General features: G+C 42.3%; 2 protein-coding genes across 6 annotated transcripts; both read right to left on the reverse strand.

Moving 5' to 3' along the window:
- Window positions 1–493: 493 nt before the first annotated feature.
- LOC135676526 (aminomethyltransferase, mitochondrial-like) lies at window positions 494–3984 on the reverse strand. Its single transcript, XM_065187813.1, has 3 exons — window positions 3247–3984; window positions 1921–2039; window positions 494–1150 (listed from the first exon to the last, which is right to left on the reverse strand). Exons 1-3 carry the CDS (start codon window positions 3820–3822, stop codon window positions 604–606), a joined length of 1242 nt encoding a protein of 413 aa, XP_065043885.1. The 5' UTR covers window positions 3823–3984; the 3' UTR covers window positions 494–603.
- A 768-nt stretch (window positions 3985–4752) lies between these two features.
- On the reverse strand, window positions 4753–11806 carry LOC135676527 (spliceosome-associated protein 130 A-like). 5 transcript variants are annotated; one of them, XM_065187815.1, is made up of 4 exons: window positions 11585–11724; window positions 8718–11504; window positions 5654–6145; window positions 4753–5201 (listed from the first exon to the last, which is right to left on the reverse strand). In XM_065187815.1, the coding sequence occupies exons 2-4, from the start codon at window positions 11334–11336 to the stop codon at window positions 5064–5066; spliced, it is 3249 nt and encodes a 1082-aa protein (XP_065043887.1). In that variant the 5' UTR covers window positions 11337–11504; window positions 11585–11724; the 3' UTR covers window positions 4753–5063. The 5 variants fall into 5 exon arrangements, 4 of the variants coding, with proteins under 4 accessions (XP_065043887.1, XP_065043888.1, XP_065043886.1 ...); XM_065187816.1 differs by having other exon boundaries at window positions 8718–11501; window positions 11585–11722; XR_010514325.1 differs by lacking the exon at window positions 4753–5201 and adding exons at window positions 6538–6610; window positions 7251–7362 and having other exon boundaries at window positions 6079–6145; window positions 8718–11806.
- Window positions 11807–19977: the final 8171 nt, after the last annotated feature.

Raw genomic sequence — 19977 nt, forward strand, 5'->3', positions numbered from 1 at the left:
CCATTTTCTCATTTCATATCTTCAATGTAGTTTTGCATGATGAGGCTCCTACGGAAACAAAGTCTTGCTTCAGCAACATTACAGCGGCAGACTCAACTCATCCATCTCCAAACCTAATGCAGGGACCATTGAGATGTTGTTCTTGACCTCCATCCACAAGCTGTGAGATACAGTGGCAACCACTCAGCTTGTGACTTGGTAATTTGAGCTAGACATGTATGATGTAGTTTGGTCTCTCATGCACAAACATCATAATCAACTTTCGAAGGAATATTTCAAAGCGTGAAATCAAATAATAATGTTCATCAAGTTCTGATACAGAAATGCTACGATATCTACAAGACAATGTTCTCACTATCTTCACACATCCAGAGATACAAATTTAATCTTATGAAACAACACTTTTGCTTGTCTTCAAACGATAAAAATGTGATAAGAGGTGATGTCTCTACAAGTTACGTGTAATCTCACAAGCACAAATGCTAAACAGATATCATAGAAAGAAGCAAAAGACTTCTTTATTAACTCGGTACTCTTACAGAAGGAAATGCCAAGTTAAAACCATCTATTAGAATGGGCAACTCAAAGTAGAAGTTGCATGATCTAAGATGGCTTATAATACTTCGTTGGAACAAATGGCATCTTCGTCACAACGCCATCATTGGACTTCCCACGAATAATAATCTTAACTTCAGTTCCTGGCTTGTGGAGACCAGACTTCACGTAGCCCATGGCTATGTTCTTCTTTAAGCAGGGACTGAATCCTCCACTGGTTACCTCCCCAATCTTTTCCCCGCTGCTGTTCAAGATCTCATTGTGACTTCGCGGAGGTGGGCCTGTTGAGAAGAAGCCAACACGTCTTATAGGTGGGCCTTCCTCGAGTTGCTTTAGGATCACTTCCGCACCCAAGAATCCACCTTCAGCTCTTCTTCTCTTACCGATCGCCCATGTAAGGCCAGCCTCGACAGGTGTGGTGTGCTGATCCATGTCATTGCCATACAGACAAAGGCCAGCTTCGAGGCGAAGGCTGTCCCGAGCACCTAACCCTGTCAACCTCACCTTCCCTTCAGATTTCTCCAGAATTGCTTTTGCAAGATCTACTGCATGCTCGGATGGAACAGAGATCTCAAAACCATCTTCGCCTGTGTAGCTGAAAGTTTCAGGAAGATGAGAACCTGAGATATTTGTGATTCACAAAAATAAAGTTTACCGCTAAATAACAAGCTGAATAAAGTGGTAGCATATTAATATAAGAGTTGGGTAACAGCAAAGCTCCCAAATTCTAAAAACATAGATGAACACTTGCAACCCCCGCCCTAGTCAGTAGCTCTATCAGACCACTCAGAGCAAGCCTGTACCTTTCGCTTTCTATAGGTGAGTGAACTATGCTGAATAAAACAAGTTCTTGCAAAATTAAACCCAGTTTCTTGGAGAAATTCTTTCTGAACCATGGTCATATTCATCACTTGAAGGAGAAAAAAGACGATATTTCTTCCTCTACCAGCACCAACCATCCCCTTTCTGGAAGCTAACCCCTTGGTTGAGTTGTTGCAGCAATATCCAAACAGTGCAAATGGGGAAGAAAGCAGAGAGAGTGTTTTTCTTTTTCTGGCAAAAATACCGACAAGTTTATCGTTAACACTCCGATTGACTCTTGACAGAAGAAGACAGTGAACCTTTCATTTAAATCTGATCAAGTTGCAAAATTACATCCACAATTCATCTGCCAACCTGTCCATGAACAGTTATTATATATTTTACATTTTTTTAAACCACATTAGCTTCTAGTCCAAGCCAATTTCCACATCCAATTATTAAATTAACAAACTCCTATTGTTTTCAGATGTGCTTTCAACATTGTCAGTTGCAAGCACTTTGTTGAACAACTACTTGAATAAAGCAAAAGAAAATAAAACATACCCAGTTCTTGTGAGGAAACAATGTGATCCGTGAATGTCCAATGTGCAGAACTCGCCAAAATAGATTTTACTTAGATCGTCTTTTGTTAGCAGCTGAAGAACTGGTGCAGCCAGAGGACCCTGAGTTCATTCATAAAATAAAGCGCAAATCATTTCATATGTAGTGAGCTGAGCAATTCGATCAAGACAGTGGATTAGCTGCTACATGGACACCAGGAAAAGATGTTCTTATAGGTGCTGACTAAATGCATATAATTCAATGATCTTGTCAAGATATGCTTGCCATAAATGTTTAGTGTCTAAAGAAAAAGTTCAAATTAAAAGGAAAAGAAAGAAAGAGAAATTACTACAAAAGATGATTTGCTATATCTTGTGGTCAAAATCATGCTTCAATTCTAAGCAACTCAACAATAAACATGACCATCAAGATCCACTTACCAAGGGCAACAGGTTTCATGCTTAAAGTGATTGATGTCAAATCCCAAATTGCAAGCTAGTCGACAGATTTCTCAAGCATGGATCCAATTGCATTGAAATATCCATAAGCATCATAAACTTCTCTCTTTTTGACCTCTATTAGATAATACATAACATGGCCATTTCGATAGCACTCAGGCCATTAGATTGTATAGCTCTATAATACTGCGCTTGTAGATTTGAAGGAGAAATGAATGTGATATAGAATCTGAAGGCAAAAAGGAATATCATTTGACCAAGCTTTTAACATCATCTGAACTATTTATGAGTTCAGAATGATCTCTATTGAATGCACAGGTATCAAGTAAAGCTGAGAACAGAAACCTGAGTGTCTTAAAGTAATCTGATTGTATTGAATGCCTGTACCACATACTATCTCCATGCAATGTGGTATTAGAAGAACTAATTATCAGGCAACTCCCCTATCTTTATAAATGTGTGGAAACATGTTCACAGTGGATTCAGATACCGACCAATTCCAAAGATTGATGACCTTAGTTACTTTCGATCTACTGGTCTATGAACAAACCTAGATTAAATATCAAACACAAGGATCTCGCCGATTCAAGATTAATTATCAAGAACAGTGGCAGAAGAATCAACATCAGTTAAGACCCTAATCAATCAGAGACAGAAGGAAATTAATAATATGTAGACTGACTTCTGTAAGACTAATACTCTGTTAATTTCATGAAGTAGTTGAATTATTAAGGAATAAATGAGAATCTTTTTTTCCCTTATTGGAGCATAAAACAACAAGAATCTTTATCGTATCAGATTAAAATGAAAAAGACAAATAATTATCAGATCCACATTTCCATGACTTCCCAAAGGAGCAGATCTCATATACCTGTAGAGCCAGAAGCGACCTTTCATCATGAATGTGCCAGTCCACAGCCCCTCCCTTAGCCTTGAAGGCCTCCATGTGAGCGGAGATGTGGGCCAGGTCCTTGTCCCTGCACCCAGCGTTCACCACGAGGTAGATGTGGTCGTCCCGCACCTTGGTCACCACGGAGTCGTCGATGGCACCGCCGCGCTCATTGGTGAAGACGGTGAGCGTCCCCGTGCCAGGGCGGAGGCCGGCGACGTCGGCGACGACGAGGGTCTCGAGGAAGGGGATGCAATCGCGGCCGCGGAGGCTGAGGCCGCACATATGAGAGACGTCAAAGAGGCTGGCGGCGGCGCGGCAGTGGAGGGTGGAGTCCATAATGGAGTCCTTGTACTGGATCGGCATGCTCCACCCAGCGAAAGGCACCATCTTGCCGCCGTGCTCGACGTGGAAGTCATGCAAGACGGTCTTTTTGAGCTCCGCCGGCTCCGCAGCGGGGGCGGCGGCGAAGTGGCGTGGCTTGGGGGTGGTGGACTTGGATTGGGCGAGGCGGCGGAAGAGGCATTGGCCCAGCTGCCAGAGGCTGCCTCCTCTCATCTTGGGCAGGGAATAAGGATGGATTGGATAACGAAGATGAAGCGGAAGAAAAAGATGGGAATGAATGAGAGGGATAAAAGGAGATATATGCAAACAAATATAGAGGAGGTTGGCAGTGGGTGGTGGAGGACTCCTTAATCCTTCGCTCTGTCGAGTAGGGATGAGTTGCGAGTGGCAACCACATACACACACACTATCTCTCTCTCTCTCTCTGGATGCCGCTTGTTTTGATTTGGTTTCTCCTCTGTTTCTGTTTTGGTGTTGCTTTTGTTCCTTGTCATTTTGTACAAATAGGACTTGTGTTTTTCGGTTGCTTGTATCAATTGGGTGTTTGGAGAGTAATTTCTGTGTCGGCTGATCTGATTTTGTTTTGGTTTTCTGTTTTCCTGTATACCGTGAAGCAATTGGGAGTTGCCCTGTTTTTGTTGTGTGGTTTTCTGTTTCTTGTGTACTATATAACCGTGCATTAGAGCCTACAAATCTGCCTGTCTGCTCCTTTGTTTGTTGTGTGGTAAGTGTTACACATGTACCTGATCACAGGGTAGACTGAGCCTAACATATTTGAGAGTTGAGTTAAGAACTGTGCATCATGGGTTAAGGTTTAACCTAACCTCCTACAGAATCTGGTGATTTCAGTGATTACAAATGTAACTTTAACATCATCCACTGTAGGAAGCGACAAGTACATTAATTTACCCTAACAATGCCATAAAACTCAAAAGACTTCCACAAAACTCTTTACTGATTCAAAGTTAACTCTTACTATGGCTTTCAGTAAGGGAGCAGCAGACTCATTCTCCCTCTGATCTTATGAACCTCAAATTCCAGATCTCACACCACTAACAATGTTCTGAGTTTATGTTGGATCAAGATCTCTTTTTCCCCTTCCAAGCTGCTGTCTTGGAAGGAACGAAAAGTAATGCAAAAAAATTCACAATGGTCACTATTAATCAGTAGCATCCTATATGACAAGCTAACCAAACTTGTAACAGTTTAAACATGTCAAGATTAGCAAATTCAAAGTACAACTGATGAATGCTCTCTTGTTCAGGAAGAACAGCAGATGTAGATATTCTCCTAAACTTGTAGACAAACATTAAACTGCTGAACTGGCTCTGACTGATGATATCACTTTGAGCAATGATGGCCACATAATGCGATACAATGAGCGTTTAGCTTGCTGATATAATAGCAGCATAAAGCCAAGCAGGATCCATGCCCTAACTCAATTGTTGCAATCCTTAAATTATCTTATTTCTGACATCTTCAAGCTTCTTCAGTATTTCACCTGGTGTTCTATCAAGTTCGTCAGCAATCTTCCTCTGCAAATCAGGGGGAAGGGTCGGAAACTGCTCGCATAGATCACCATCGATTACATCCTGTAGAATGATTTTTGCTTCAATAAGCAACTGTTTTATTGTGTATCTTTGTAAAGCTTAACTTGAAGAACAGCAGCCTTAAATAATTTTAAACAAAAGGCAATAAGGTGCAGTAGTAGGTAGTCCATGTGAATGTCAAATTGGGAACAAGCATGAAGAGACCCATGGGACACATCAATCTGAAATTGACCTCAAGAAGTACACCAACCAAAGAAAATTAGCAGTGCAATTACCATGAAAAGGGATACCAAAGCATATTACCCATCATTTTCTAACCCTTTAAAGAACATAACGGAAACTAATACCATATCACATATCATGAGTAGTCTCCCCTCCTAAACCATCAGAACTACATGCTAGAAAGATCTATTGCACAAAGAACCAGACTTGCAAATGAGACAGAAGCAATACTAAAAATGCACAAGCAAACTGTATGAGTCCTGAAAGGTCACCTTGACGGGGAAATAAGCAGATCTGAAGGTCATATGATCCCGACCACACAGTGGTGGATGTTCTTGCCTCATGTGCATCTCCAAGTGAGAGAAGAAGTCCACATCTTCCCTAGATGTGAATGGAAGTAATGCACCTAAACTTCCCATCACAGTTCCATAAATAACACATTCACCTCCTCCAGGTATCAGTGAGGCCTTTTGCAAGCATGTAACAACATCTCCCACATGAAACTGTACTATCTCCTCCACTTTATTCGGCGCACCATTTAACTTTCCTTGCTCCCACTTTATTTTACCTCCCGTTGGATCTTCCTCGATCTCATCTGATACATCTTGAGACAGTCGGACAAAGTATACATTTCCAAATTTGTCTGCTCCTGCCATGGTGTCAAAGTCTATGTGATGTGACGCAGTGAGCCACCTTGGAACAGAATCATCTGCAAAAATGTACAGTTGGTTCTCATCCCTTCTGTACTTGCAATAATGAAATGACTGCAAGAGAACACCATAATGACAATTTAGTTAGCAAACACGGCCTAAAAGGTTGTAATCCATTGCTGAATGACTACATGCACACAGCTATTCAAAACAGATCCAAACAAGGTTGCAGATATACGAGCAGATGAAGTATTGTATGCTTAAACAAACCCAAATAACAAAGTGCATGTACATGCTAAGACAGAAACAGACAAGTCCAGCATAATCGTTCTCATTTATTCCTATGTTATCCAAGTGCACAAGGAACAGGAAGGACAGGAACTATCACACATACAAAGGGTTCAACACCCAACATGTTTTCACAGATATGAATATATCATTGGATTCTAGCTATATACAAGACTTGTCCTAACTAATTTGGGATTAGATAAAGGTTTTGCTCTTACCCTGCCGTTTTCACCTTCCAAAGTGATACTGAATTTTATAACTGAGATGATCCAAGTTAATTACAAGCCTTTCCTGTCAAACAAAGATTGCCTGATAAGAAGTCTACCGAATGGGCAATACACTTTCATGCAATACAACCTAAGTTCCTGATAGAGATCAAATAATGACACTACAAGGAGAGAGAACATTTAACAGGGAGTTGCAATGAACTAACAAAACACTATAAGAACACCATAATGTTGAGCAGTCAACAAGCAATTTATCACATACTGGGGATCCTCAACCCAAAATCTGACGATTCATATAAACTCCCGCATTTAAAATATGCAGATAAAATGACACACCTTCAATTTAGGTAATTACTGGATTAAGATCACTGATCAAATTTGCATTATATAGCACACATAGATGGAACAGGAAGTAAGATCACAAGCAGCATATCAATCTGATATAGTGATTTTCAAGATGAGTGAAAAAGGTACTACATCATGACAATACAAGCACATTACTAGACTCTGACCAACTATTTTGTAATTTTTTTCTCAAGATATTTTACAAAGTTAATTGTACATTCACATTATTTTCCTTACATAATTTTAGCAAAAAAAATCCTACACTGTCAACCTCAGGTTATATACTCTAGACATTACCAAGTATTTCTTATTCACTACTGGACCTTTTTATCCTATGGGCTAAAAGTTGAAACACTTACAATAGGATACAAGCCAAACTAAGTTCCAACTCCAGGCACCGGAAAGCAATTTTTTTTGCGCAAGGTCCTTTAGCAGAGGAATCTATCTGGGAATTTATCACCCTTGAAACAACTGGGTATAAAATTAAAGTTAGATACACTTTCCATTCAGATATAGCACTAAATATGGTGCAACTTAGAAACAATCAACAAGGGCCAAGCAGACAAACAATAAGTGACACAATAATCGATTCTAAATATGTTAGGTTGCCCCCTCATAACTGATCTCCCATCTATCACGAAAATGCAAAGAACAATGTCAATCCATAGTGGGAGCAAAATATGATGAAGACTACAGGTAGCTGATACCATATAGTCAGTTAAAGATTTTGAATTAGCTCTAGTTTAGGGTAGATTCAAAAAATGTCTATTTAACATTAGAATCACCACTACTAGGTTTACCAAATTAAGATGGGTCAGATATTATTTCATACTTAAGTCAGGATTAGTAGTCCAATACTCTGTAGTTGCAATGCAAATCCTGCTACTTTATTCTCTTTTATCATTTTTTTTATTCAGCTCCCACTTCCCTTCTCTAATTTTGTTCCTCTACCCTATCCACTCCAAATATTATTTTTTTAATTAATATACTTTCACTTGAGCATGTTCTGCAATACAGCATCTATCATCAGAGCCAACTAGGAGAGAAAACATATTATCTTTATATCCCTTCTCTCCATTATAAGTCACTCCTTTCTACATATTTCATCCTTGTTCAGGCCTCATTCTTCCCTGACAATATTACATTGATAATCCAAGCAGAAGAAACCACGGAATAAGTTATGTATGCCAGGTCTCTGAGGCCACCTTGAAGATTAATCAATTGCAGAAGCTGTGTAACCATAATCAAACTTTCAAGATCAAACAAGAAAGGTATCAGCATCGGTTGGCACAAACCAACACACGCTGGAACAAGCTGTTGCAGAAAGATATCAACATGCGTTGTGCTGATCCATGCCAGAGGTGCTGACATAACTAGCCCAATTTCTGGCTTGTGTAGGACATGACTTAGGTATGCCATGTCAAGGGAAGTATCAGCACACTCTCATCCCATGAAACTAAATCCACATGAACAATAAGCTTTTGCATCTCATAAGAAATAGCGATGTACACATATCACACTAACTTCATTCAGTAACAAAATTATCCATTCCAAATGCTTGAGGAAACACCTCACCAACCTAATGATCAACCACGAATACAGAAAAAGGGTACTACACACTAGCTAAAGCCAAATTGGGGTTCTTACAATATTATCCTACTAATCCTACCAGTCATGAAAAGTGAAGTTCATCAATAATGAGTGGGAAAGAACAGCAGCTAAAATAAAGGACAGGCAAGAATAAAAGTTCCATTGAATGAAATCAGTCTATTGCAAGAAAACAAAACTATTGACAAAAAGTACATACATAAAGAAGAAAGACATACCTCTTGGATATCACCCACATAGATCCTATCACGATAAGTATGAATAGAGACAATTGTATTAGGGAAGAGCTTGTTTTCGCATTTTCTGAGCAATCTCCTTTTCCCCAGGTCATATAATCTCAGCACTGAGCCAATACCTGCAAGCAGCCTCCCCTGAAACTGACACAACGCAAGTGGAACTCCCTCTACCTGTGTCTTGTGCACAAGCTCAAGAGATTTTCCTTCTTCAACAAACCTATATATGTGAATAAACCCAGCTGCAAGACTTCTCTTAGGCCAGAACTGTAGCCCCTTTGCAGTTCCTACAGCCAGGAGAGTCCCATACTCCTTATCATGGAAATTCACTGTACAAAGGCTGAATGCAGCCTCATTCTCTTGAAGCTCCAACAGACAAGTTGTATTTCCTGTTCGTGGATCAAGAACTCTGATGCAAGATACCCACTTATCAGACTCTGCCTTTGGATAACCATATTGCTCATCAGAGAGAGCATCCTCCTTCTCCTCCTCATCACCACCACCATTTTCCATTGCATTTCCATTTTCACCCACCCCTGCAGCTTCCAAGCACTCCTTTCTGGCAGCTTCTCTCTCCTCTGCGGTGAACGCCCCTTGATCACTCTCAATAATAACTAAATGTTTGCGCTTGGGCTGCAGCACAAACTTCCTTGGAGTATATCGCAAAGGTACAACTGTTTCATTAAATGTCTCTCCCAGCCGCTCAACTGTGAAAATTCTCAAAGCTTCACCAGCAACTGCAACAACACCTTCAGCACACTGGTCAGAAGAAAAGGATGCAGCATATTCAAGTGTCTCATAGGAAAGAGGAGTCAGCAAGAAATGTCCTTGATGAATATAACCAAGCCAGGGCCTACTGGACAAGCAAAGCATCGCTTGCCGGCCCCTCACAGTAGCTGAGAAGAGCTTGGGAGCTCTCAGTCCTAAGAACCGGGATCGAGTATCTGAAAGCTGACCAGTAACCATATCAACAACTGTCCGGAAGAGAACACCATTTTGCAAGCCAGCATTGAGAAAGACGCTAGCCGGATGATCTGCTCCATCCTCTCCTCCAGTTGAAGCTTGTACCTCAAGCAAAAGGAGTGATTCAGGTGGTGAGGACACACTCTGGACACTCAGTATCTGCATACAGTCATCAGGATCCAATGATAGAATCCGAATTGTGTTATCATAAGAACCAACAGCAAGGAAGCGTGATCTCTGCCTTCCCTCCGGAACTGGTGCAATATCCAAGCAAGCCACATCTCCGGGCATCTCATGCTTTTCCACCTCCATCAACTGGCCAGTCATGTCCATCTCGAAATAGATAAGCTCCCCTCCACTTAGAGCAATCACCACCTGGAGCCTATTGGATCCAACCTTCACAATGGTCTTCTTCCCAGGTGTCTTCCACTCATTGATACGCCCGTCCTCTCTGATATGCCTAATTCCATTGGGATGGACCTGCATAAGGGAATCATCTCCCAGTAAAGAGACTGAGAGTGAAGGCGTGGTGTCAAGAAACCCGCTGTCGCTGACTTCTTCAATGGTCTCACCGATGGAGAGCACAAGGGTAGCATTCACAAAGGACACCACAATGTAGGCATCAAACTCATCATTCACATTCTTTTTTACAGTCCACACAGCACTGGGAGTACCCGGAAGCTGTGACACAGCCATTTCATTGATTGCCAGTCCTGGCCTCAGGATACGCAGTGAGGAGCGTGGGCCCCTTCCACAGAGGGTGAACACCTGAGGAGTCTCTTCCTCAAACAAGTTCATGACCCTCATGTCCATGATGGGCATAAGACTCTCAATATGGTCAATCCTCACCAGATTCTTCAAGCCCCGGGGTTGGAAGAAAACAGGCTGGAATCCCTCCTCGGTCTCCATCAGCGTGGCAGAGGATGCCTCAACATCCTCAGCCTCCCCAATGGCCTGGAACTGGTATAATGCATGATTGCCAAACTCAGAGGCAGCAAAGAGGAAGCCAGTCTTGAGGACACACATAGAGCAGGTAACGGGGATGGTATCAAAATACTTGATCTTGAGCTCGGCAACGCGGTCACCTTCATGCTCGAGGGTGACCTTGAAGATGTCCCCATTCTCAGTCTGCAGAAGGAAGAAAAACATGGATTTTTGGCGATGGGTGGCGGCAGAGACAACGAGGACACCACGCTCTGCAGGGAGGTCAGCACGACGGGGGATGACAGCACGGACATCCGGGTGGCCCTGGTTCTTGTAGATGACAAAGTTCTCAGCGCAGACAAGGACGCCACTGGGGCCATCGCCACCACCAGGCACGGTGACGAGGAGGTTGGCACCATTGTCAACGGGCTCGGACCACTTGCGGGAGACGTGATTGAGGCCAAGATCCAGCTCATAAAAAGTGAGGTGCTTCTGGGCCTCGGCCGCAGCCTGGCCTGTGGGATCGAGGTCGGCCTCGGAGTAATCGAGCTCAATGGCGGCGAAGACAGGGTTGTCAAAGCCACAGTCGACGCCAACAACAGAGTAGGAGATAGTGTGGGACTTGTGCGCCTCGAGGGGCGAAGAGATAGTGAGGCGGGCCGCGGCGTCACGGTTGAGGACGTAAACTAGTTTCTGCTTCTCGCAGGCGGTGGCCATGGCGGCACGGCCTTTCGGGTCGACGGCGAGGAACTGGCCGGGGACGATGCGGCGGCAGCCAGACTTGCCAAAGGTCTCCTGATGGACCTTGTGGAAGAGGTTGCGCTCACGGGAGTACTCGAGGATGACGAGGCGGCCGGAGTCAGAACCGACGACGACGTAGTCCTTCTGGGAGCCGGTGAGGCGGAACTGAGAGAGGGAGCGGATGGCACCGAAGACCTCGACGGAGAGGAGGGTTTGAAGCTTACCAGCGTCGTCCGGGCGGAGCAGGTCCAGAGTCTTGCCCCGAGCCACCACGATCTCCTGCGTCTTCCCGCCCACGAAGTTGCCGTTCGTGGCGCACACCACCCCGCCCGCCTGCTGCAGTGTCAAGCTGTACAGATACATCTTTCCCCACCTTCTTCCCTTTCTTCTAAAAGAGAGGAGGAAGGAGATTAGGGTTTTAGAGATGGCTTTTAGGGTTAGGGTGTTTGGGGGGGGGGGGGGGGGGGGGGGGGCGGGGGGGAGAGAAATGAAAGGGCCAAAGAGGAAATGGGGAGAGGGAAGGCACACATCACTTTGAGGTATCATTAAAAACGGAAAAGAGATCGATATTTTTTACCGTATTGGTTACACTCAATTTTTGTACCCTTGTTATAACTGAGTGTAACGGATGGGTCCCAATAGAAACGAAACTGGGACCTGCTCTCGTGTCACGGGCTAGTTCGTCCCGTAGAATGTTGGCAAGTCATATTAGAATTTTCGTCGGAATCGAACGAGCTGGAGAGTGCTCCCGACGGGAGAGAAACGTACAAGCGTACATACGTACACAGACACAGTCATCTATAAATACGTACGATCACGATTAGAGAGAATAATTTCATATTAGCATAGTTCATTATGATTAATATCTCAATCTTTATCTTTAAAAAAATAATACTGGCATCCCTATAATTATGAAATATTTAATTTTAATTTTTTTAAATCATTAATTTTATTGATGAAGAAAATCACATCACTTACAAAAAGGACATGAATTAAAAAAATAAAAAAAAAAATAATTTTATTTATTTTTAAAATTATTAATTTCATATAATTTTATATAAACTTTTCACTTGGTAACTTAAAAGCCTTAATAGAAACCACTCTCTTTTGCTTTGATTCCCTCCCCTTCAATTACGCTACGAATGTCAAACAAGCAGCGATGTCAATAGCACACAAGACCAACTAGCGTTCTAGAAAAGATTCGAGCACCACCTTCGTTAGTGACTAATTTCCTCCTCTCCTCTTTTTTCCTACTTGCTTGCATGCCACACATGGTTCTGTACATGAGAGCATGTTGATCCCCCGGTGTTGTACGAGATTTTGCTCATTGCACTTACTCATATACCGTATATCTCTTAACAGAGTAGCGAGGCTTTCTCGTACAGTTGGAGAAATCTTATCTGCTATCATACCTTATCAGTACGATTATTTTGTCCACCTTCAAGTACATCAATGATACTTAGCAAGTGGCAAACGCTATGGCCTTACTTGCTGACCTCGCCAATGTCATTGGTGGTGCCACCACAATGGTGGCCACCCTACAGCACTACGATGTCAACATCTATCTCTCGGCCCCGTTGCAAATCGAGAGGGATGGGTACCGGTCAGATGCCACCTCAATGTCACCAAGCGAAGAGGTTGTTTGGAAGGAGTTCCCATGACTAGGGACACCATTGGACACAACGATATGTAAGGAGGGCAAATGCTAGTTATGAGCTGTTCAAGCAGCGATCGATGTTGTACCGAAGCACAGCATTGGCCTGTATGTGATCTACATAAAGGAAGGGTTGTACAAGGAGATGGTCTGAATGCCATTTGAGAAGACAAACCTGGTATTTATCGAGGATAGGATGGGCAAAACAATCCTTACGAGCTCCCTCAATGTCGACATAGTTGACGTCTCCACCTACAACACGGCTACTGTCCATGAGTTCAGACTCAACTTTCCTCAGAGTCATCACTTATAGTTTCTTTTCTATAATCAATAAGAATTCACTATGAATCCTCAGTCCAATCTTGACCTGGTCGTGGTTCAAGACTTGACCTTCACCAACCCCATCAGGTTGAACAAGCACCAGGCTATGGCCTTCCGTTGCGATAGTGACCTCTTAGTGCTCGAGTCGATGGAGTTTCTCATGTTCAATCTCGAATTTTGATGATGAAATTAATTGATGAGTTTGTGATCTAATCTATGTTTAGAGTGATGTAGGACTATCTTTGATCAAGGAGAGGCAAATTGATTAAAGTAGGAGGAATTAGACGTTGGGCCAAAGTTGAACATGTCAGGAGATTGGACGTCGGGCCAAAGGATCGATCGACATGTTGGCAAAAGGACTTCATGTTGTGAGTTTGGGCATCGAGCCGAAGGATTGGACATTGCGCCAAGGAGATCGAAAGTTGCGGGAGTCAACATGTCGAATGGACAATGCAACGAAGAGGACGATGCGCCAAAGGATCGAACGAAGTGTTGGAAGAACCAATGACATGTCGGACAATATATGATTCGTGCTTTGTACTAATTTATCTAGATTGAGTTAGTTTAGGTCTAATTGAGTTGGTATTGGGGTGAAACAATGGCAACTCAATTAGGGAGAATTGGGCCTGAATCAGGGCTGAATTGAGCCTATTGTTTGGCCTATTTAGTATTCTATAGTAGGGTCTAGTGGTGGTACCGCCCAGAGAAAGTCTCCTAGACTATGTTAGGTAGTGGTATCGCCAGACTGGGTGGTGTTATCATGTAGTGTCAGTGTGTCAAGCGGTAGTACTGCTAGACTAGGCGGTGGTACTGCCTAGTGTCAGAATTGACAAGCGGTGGTACTGCCAATATCCCGAAATCCCGAGGATTCAAATTTTTGACTCTAAATTTAAATCCATTTAGAGCTTATAAAAACCCCACTCATCCCTGCTTGGTTAACACAAGAACTAAGAGCAAAAAAGAAAAAACGATATTGTAATATTGTGAGAACTCCTCTTAAGCTTTAGGTGTTGGGTGAAGTTTAAGAGAGGGGTGAGTGGTTGTAAATGTTATCTCCTAAACTTATGAAAATGAGAAAAAGGGGTGTAAAAGGGTAGTTGATCTTTGCCCTGTCATGAACTTAGTTGGTTTCGCTTAAGTTGTGCGGCACCCTTGCATGTCCATCTGCAAAGGTCAGCCTCCCCGAAACCTCTCATGGTCCCTTAGGACCTACAAAAGAGAAAACGGGTTAGAGAAAGCGCCTCACTTGGGATTCACAAGCAAACATTTCTGAAAACACTTCATAGCTAATGCAAATTATAAACACACTTTATAAGCTTTGAATGGTTGTACAACAAAGAGTTAAAATGGTCCACTACAAACTGATTATCTCTCATAAGTGTCCACATGATACAACATTTATTTACAAGCCTAAAACGGTCATCAAACCCAACTAAAATGAGGTTGTTAAGCCTTCGACCATCCCTTTATATATTGTGCAAAGTATGAACAAACCAAAAGACACGGACATACATAAGTATTACATCAAACATCATATTTAAAATTTTGTCAGTGACATTCTCCCCCACTTATTCCTTCGACATCCTCGTCAAAGCCTTTGTCGATACTGTAACTCCTCGCCTTCACTGAGTCTTCAATCTTTTGCTCCAACTGCAATACGCCTCTTGGCTCTCAGTTGCTCTCCATTGCTGTTATTGAGTAGTCAAACTTTTGATCCGCCATATTGCTTTAACTCGCCAATGACTCTAACACTAGTGTGGGGTTAGTTGAGTTGTGATGATCATTGTTGGTTCCTACGGATCCATCAAATGAAGGAAAAGACCATCCCTACTATGCATCAGTCTCTCAAATGTCCTATGCTGCTTGAACTAGGTGGATGCTTGTTGGAGCTTTAACGAGCATCGCCTCGTAAAACTTCTAAAGTTTTGGGTCCTTCCTCCATAAAATTTGCCCATCGACTCTTCTTTCACTTAGTTGTCACTTCTAAGTAAATTCGCATTACTTTTGCTTTCGATTGGCATTCTATTGGGAAATGAAGTGGATAATCTACTCTCAATAGCACTGATCACCATTGGTGAGGATTTGACAACTATTATCTTACATTATCTTTGAAAGGTCTTTGAACCTATGTAGAGCTCCTCTGTTGAATAGATAAGAGAATTTGGGTACTCGGTTTCGCTCATTCTCTTAAGAGTTGAGAAGGCAAAGGTTACTTGACTTCACCCACTCCTCGAGAGTTGTACTCCATGCATTGAGTTGATTACTAGCTTTCACCTACTTTTTGCTCACACTTCTTTCTGAAGCACTTGTAGTGTTTGCACTCATTGCGTTGAGTTAGCTACTATGATTCAGCTTCTCAATGTTATCGAACTTTTGGAATGCAGAAAGTTTTCACCCCAACTTAAAGTAAGTCTCTAATAGTTTTAGTCGCCTATAGGATTGTACCGTCTTCTCCATCAACCCTGCCACCTACTCCACTGAGTAGCAAAGGTACAACACCGTGTACTGCCTGCTTCGTTCCTTAGTTGTGTACTCTTACATAACCCGAAATCTTTCGCTTTCGGTTATTTTGATGAGAAGCTCATTAACACCAATCTTACAAAGTTCCTTAGTCTCTACCCTTCAGCTTTGTCTTGGTACTTGGAGTTTACCTCCGCATGCTCCACCTTCTCGGCCTCTTTCATGACCAAGCGCTCTCCCTCTATGAGAGCAAGGGATCGATGACTTCACGGAAGTCCCGCCTCTACGGTACCATAGCGCTGTCATGCCCATGGCCCTACTATCAGTTGCCTCGTATCTGCATCCCTTTTTTCATGATTGGTAGATCTGCCTTTGTGGCACTGTGACACTCCTCCAAGTCCACATCCATTCTAACTAATGCTTGGTTTTGGGTAGCTAAATCCCTATGGACTCATCATCGCTTCCATGTCCCTTTCGACCCTCTATTTTAACACCTTTGTGTTCTCCAAGTAGCTCCCTTTGGTCAATACAAAGATAGATTGTAACTCCTATGCATAGCCTCTGCCATCATGTTATAGGGTTTGCATCGATTCTGTTCTCCTTAGCTTCCTTGGTAGCAATGTTCACTTATTCGACGTTGTCCTCTGACTTGCCAGGCTCCCTTAAGTGAATATGGGCTCTGGAGTAGTCCAACTCTCCAACTACTTTCGAGCATACCTTCGTATGATATAGTCCCTCATGGGACTCACTGGTACTTGCATTCGAGCTTTTCCCTCGGTGGAACATAACCCTCATATGCTGATAAATAAGGCTTTTATCCGATGCAAAACTTGATGCACGCATGAAAGACCTGCCTCTGCGGTACCATAGCCTTCACTCCTTGAATCCATAGCCCTTATTGCTGTCGTGTTGTTCACCGAAGTGGAGCTCCCAATAGCTCTCGATCATACCTCTGTATGAGATAATCCCTCACGGGACTACAATCTATATGTAGCGTATTACCATGAACTATTCCACCACGATCCACTGCACCATGTCGCCTCTTGGTGACATCTCCATTGCATTCTAATCATTGTGGAATGAACTCAAATTACAATCCCTACATATGTGACCTTTGCCAATATATTGTAGGGTCTCTTTCACTTTTTATTGTGTTTGCTCCTTTAGCAATCGACTTTTATCCACCTACTCTTAGGTCACATCTAGATGAAGCATAGCTCTAGGACAGTCTGTCGCCTAGTAGCTCCCGAAGTCCACCGACTTCATTGAAAATGGTTCACCATTGTTTGGATCTTGGGCCTCTGCCCCTACCAGCACAATCTCCGCTGTGCACTACTTCCTTCATGGTAACTTGAATAGTAACGCTATAGCATATTCTTCAAGAGTACCTGCTTCCGCATTCACTTGCCCCGTGTCAAGGTTTTTTGAACTCAACTTCATCTCCACAAGTTGAGTCATCTTAGTTCCTCCATCAAATGCTTCTCCGAGATACGGTGCATATGCCTAGAAGCTTCCTTAATCTTTGGCACCATGCAAGATGAGTTCGCTCTATTAGAATAAAGGACCCATGGAACAACATGATCTCGCTCTTACCTCTGCAAGAGTTCACCTCCCTTCATACAGCTTAGGTACTTTGTCAAGTTACACCCAAGTTGCTCTACTCCTTGTTTTGCATTGAGTTAATGGTGGCCCTCACACCCACCATTCCACGGGTTAGCCCTCCCTTGAGTCTGATCTTCATATTGACTCTAAGTGTGTCTTCATTTGTATTGTTTTAGGTCGCTCCCCCACTTGCATCCACCAATGCATTCTCTCAAGCGAGATTATGCGACGACTCCTCGCCGCTCACTCGGTCTATTGAGCTTTGTAGAGTTATTTTTGAGGTACTCCTCCTCAACATGTGTAGTCTATTACATGTGATTCTCCCTCTAGAGAGTCGAGACTTATCCCTCATGAGTAACTATCCCATTGGAGCAACATCTCTCTTCGTTTCCTTCCCTCTGAAAGCTTCGGAGACCACCATCCCCTTGGACTGCTCCGACTTACTGAACAAACTGTGCATTGTTCTGCCTCCTATAAACACACTTGCTAGATTACAACTCCACGTCAATATAGCCCCCGCTGCACCACTTAAGGTCTAGGAACATGTTGAACTCGCTGCACACTTCAGCCTCCTACGGACATATCCTTCTCATGCCGAAGAGAAAGTTTCAATGTTCTATGGCGCTAAGTTTCGGTTGCCTTGGTATAGCTGCAAACATTCCATCGTCCACATACAAGCCCTTGCACGAGTACCGAATTATTTGAGTTAGCAATTCCTCTCACCTTTATGAGCTTTGCACAACTCTTTCGGTCGCTAAGCAACCCATTCTACCTTGCATGGTCTCATCCTTTACCAAGCGCCTCGCTTGCCTTGAGCACCATCAAGTATTGTTGTTAACGTCGAGTCATAGCTCAAACTCAACCATCCCAATCTTTGTGCACTACGCATTTTTCCAAGCTTGCTTATTCTCATGGTACCTCTTGTGCGAAGGGTTGGCCATTCCTCTAAATGCCAATATCAGATGTCTGTTCCTCCAAGTGACTCATTTTCCTTACATCTCCATACCCGTTTTCCCCCAAACAGTCGCGCATGTTGGCTGCCCTCAACATAGCCACACTAGGTCCCCCACGTTTGCATATCAAGTGTTTCTATGAGTGCTTGTCCTACTCTGATACCATCTATCATAGACTTAGCTGGTTTCGCCTAAGTCGTGTGGCACCCTTACGTGTCCGTCCGCAAAGGTCAACCTTCCCGAAATCTCCCATGGTCCCTTAGGACCTACAAAAGAGAAAACGAGTTAGAAAAAGCATCTCACTCGGGATCCGCAAGCAAATATTTTCGAAAACACTTTATAGTCAATGTAAATTATAAACACACTTTACAAGCTTTGAATGGTTGCATAACAAATTGTCAAAATGATCCACTATAGACCGATTATCTCTCATAAGTGTTCACATGATAAAATATTTATTTACAAGCCTAAAACGATTACCAAACCCAACTAAAATGGGGTTGTTAAGCCTTCAACTGTCCCTCTACATGCTATACAAAGCATGAATAAACCAAAAAACATGGACATACATACGTATTATATCAAACATCCTATTTATAATTTTGTTTGTGATAACCCGTTGAAAGAAGATCGGTAGTGGAAGCCGATAGCCTTGAGTGAAGAGGAATCGAAAGTGGATATAGGTCATGATGACCGAACCACTATTAAATCAGTGTGCCTCTCTTTCTCTACTTGTTTACTTATATTGCAATTGATTTACCTACTTATTACTACTTTTGTAAATGTTTGAAGTTTAAACATCTTTCTGATATGATTTTATCAAACGAAGTTTACGAACCGACATGATTTTGCGAAAGCACTAATTCACCCCCCCCCCCTCTTAGTGCCAACTTGATCCTAATAGTTGGTATTAGAGCCAGTTTCTCTCTGTTTAGTTTAACACCTAAGAGAGATGGCTTTTTTCGGCTTTCAAGAGAGTCACTCTTTCATTCGTCCTCCTATGTTCAATGGGATGGACTACATATATTGAAAAACTTGAATGAGAGTTTTCTTGCTTTATATGAATTTCAATTTATGGAACATTGTTTAAAGCGGTTTTGAAAAGTCTTCCAAACTAATGAATAAATGAAATGATTTGGAGAAGAAGACTTTTTCTTTGAATGCTAAAGCCTTTATTTTGTGCTTTACATAAAAATGAGTTTAATCGTATTTTGATTTGTGAAACTACACATGATATTTGGCACACACTCAAAATCACACATGAAGGCACAACTAGGGTTAAAGAATAAAAAATTAATCTTTTAATACATAATTTTAAATTATTTAAAATGAAACTAAGTGAACCATTAGAGACATGTACACTTGTTTTACAAATGTCATCAATAGTTTGAAAGCACTTAGTAAAAGTTTTTCTAATTTTAAACTTGTTAACAAAATACTAAGATCTCTTCCAAAAAGTTAGGATCCGAAAGTGAAGGCAATACAAGAGACAAAGAACTTGAACATTTTTCTTCTTGAAGAACTTATCGGGTCTTTAATGACTTATGAAATGACTTATATAAAAAATGATGGACTTGAGAACAACCTTCCAAAGAACATGAAGGATTTGATACTTAGAACAAATAAA

Source organism: Musa acuminata, chromosome BXJ1-6, assembly GCF_036884655.1.
Source record: "Musa acuminata AAA Group cultivar baxijiao chromosome BXJ1-6, Cavendish_Baxijiao_AAA, whole genome shotgun sequence".
Lineage (NCBI taxonomy): Eukaryota > Viridiplantae > Streptophyta > Magnoliopsida > Zingiberales > Musaceae > Musa > Musa acuminata.

Excerpts from the sequence above, each read along its gene's own strand:
- LOC135676526 (XM_065187813.1), bottom strand. The coding sequence starts at position 3,822 with ATGAGAGGAGGCAGCCTCTGGCAGCTGGGCCAATGCCTCTTCCGCCGC. Across the intron at positions 2,040-3,246 it reads GGTCGCTTCTGGCTCTACAG|GGTCCTCTGGCTGCACCAGT; the intron begins GTATATGAGATC and ends GAATGAACTCAG. Across the intron at positions 1,151-1,920 it reads TGTTTCCTCACAAGAACTGG|CTACACAGGCGAAGATGGTT; the intron begins GTATGTTTTATT and ends TGAAACTTTCAG.
- LOC135676527 (XM_065187814.1), bottom strand. The coding sequence starts at position 11,723 with ATGTATCTGTACAGCTTGACACTGCAGCAGGCGGGCGGGGTGGTGTGC. Across the intron at positions 6,146-8,717 it reads ATGTGGGTGATATCCAAGAG|TCATTTCATTATTGCAAGTA; the intron begins GTATGTCTTTCT and ends GTTCTCTTGCAG. Across the intron at positions 5,202-5,653 it reads CTGCTTATTTCCCCGTCAAG|GATGTAATCGATGGTGATCT; the intron begins GTGACCTTTCAG and ends ATCATTCTACAG.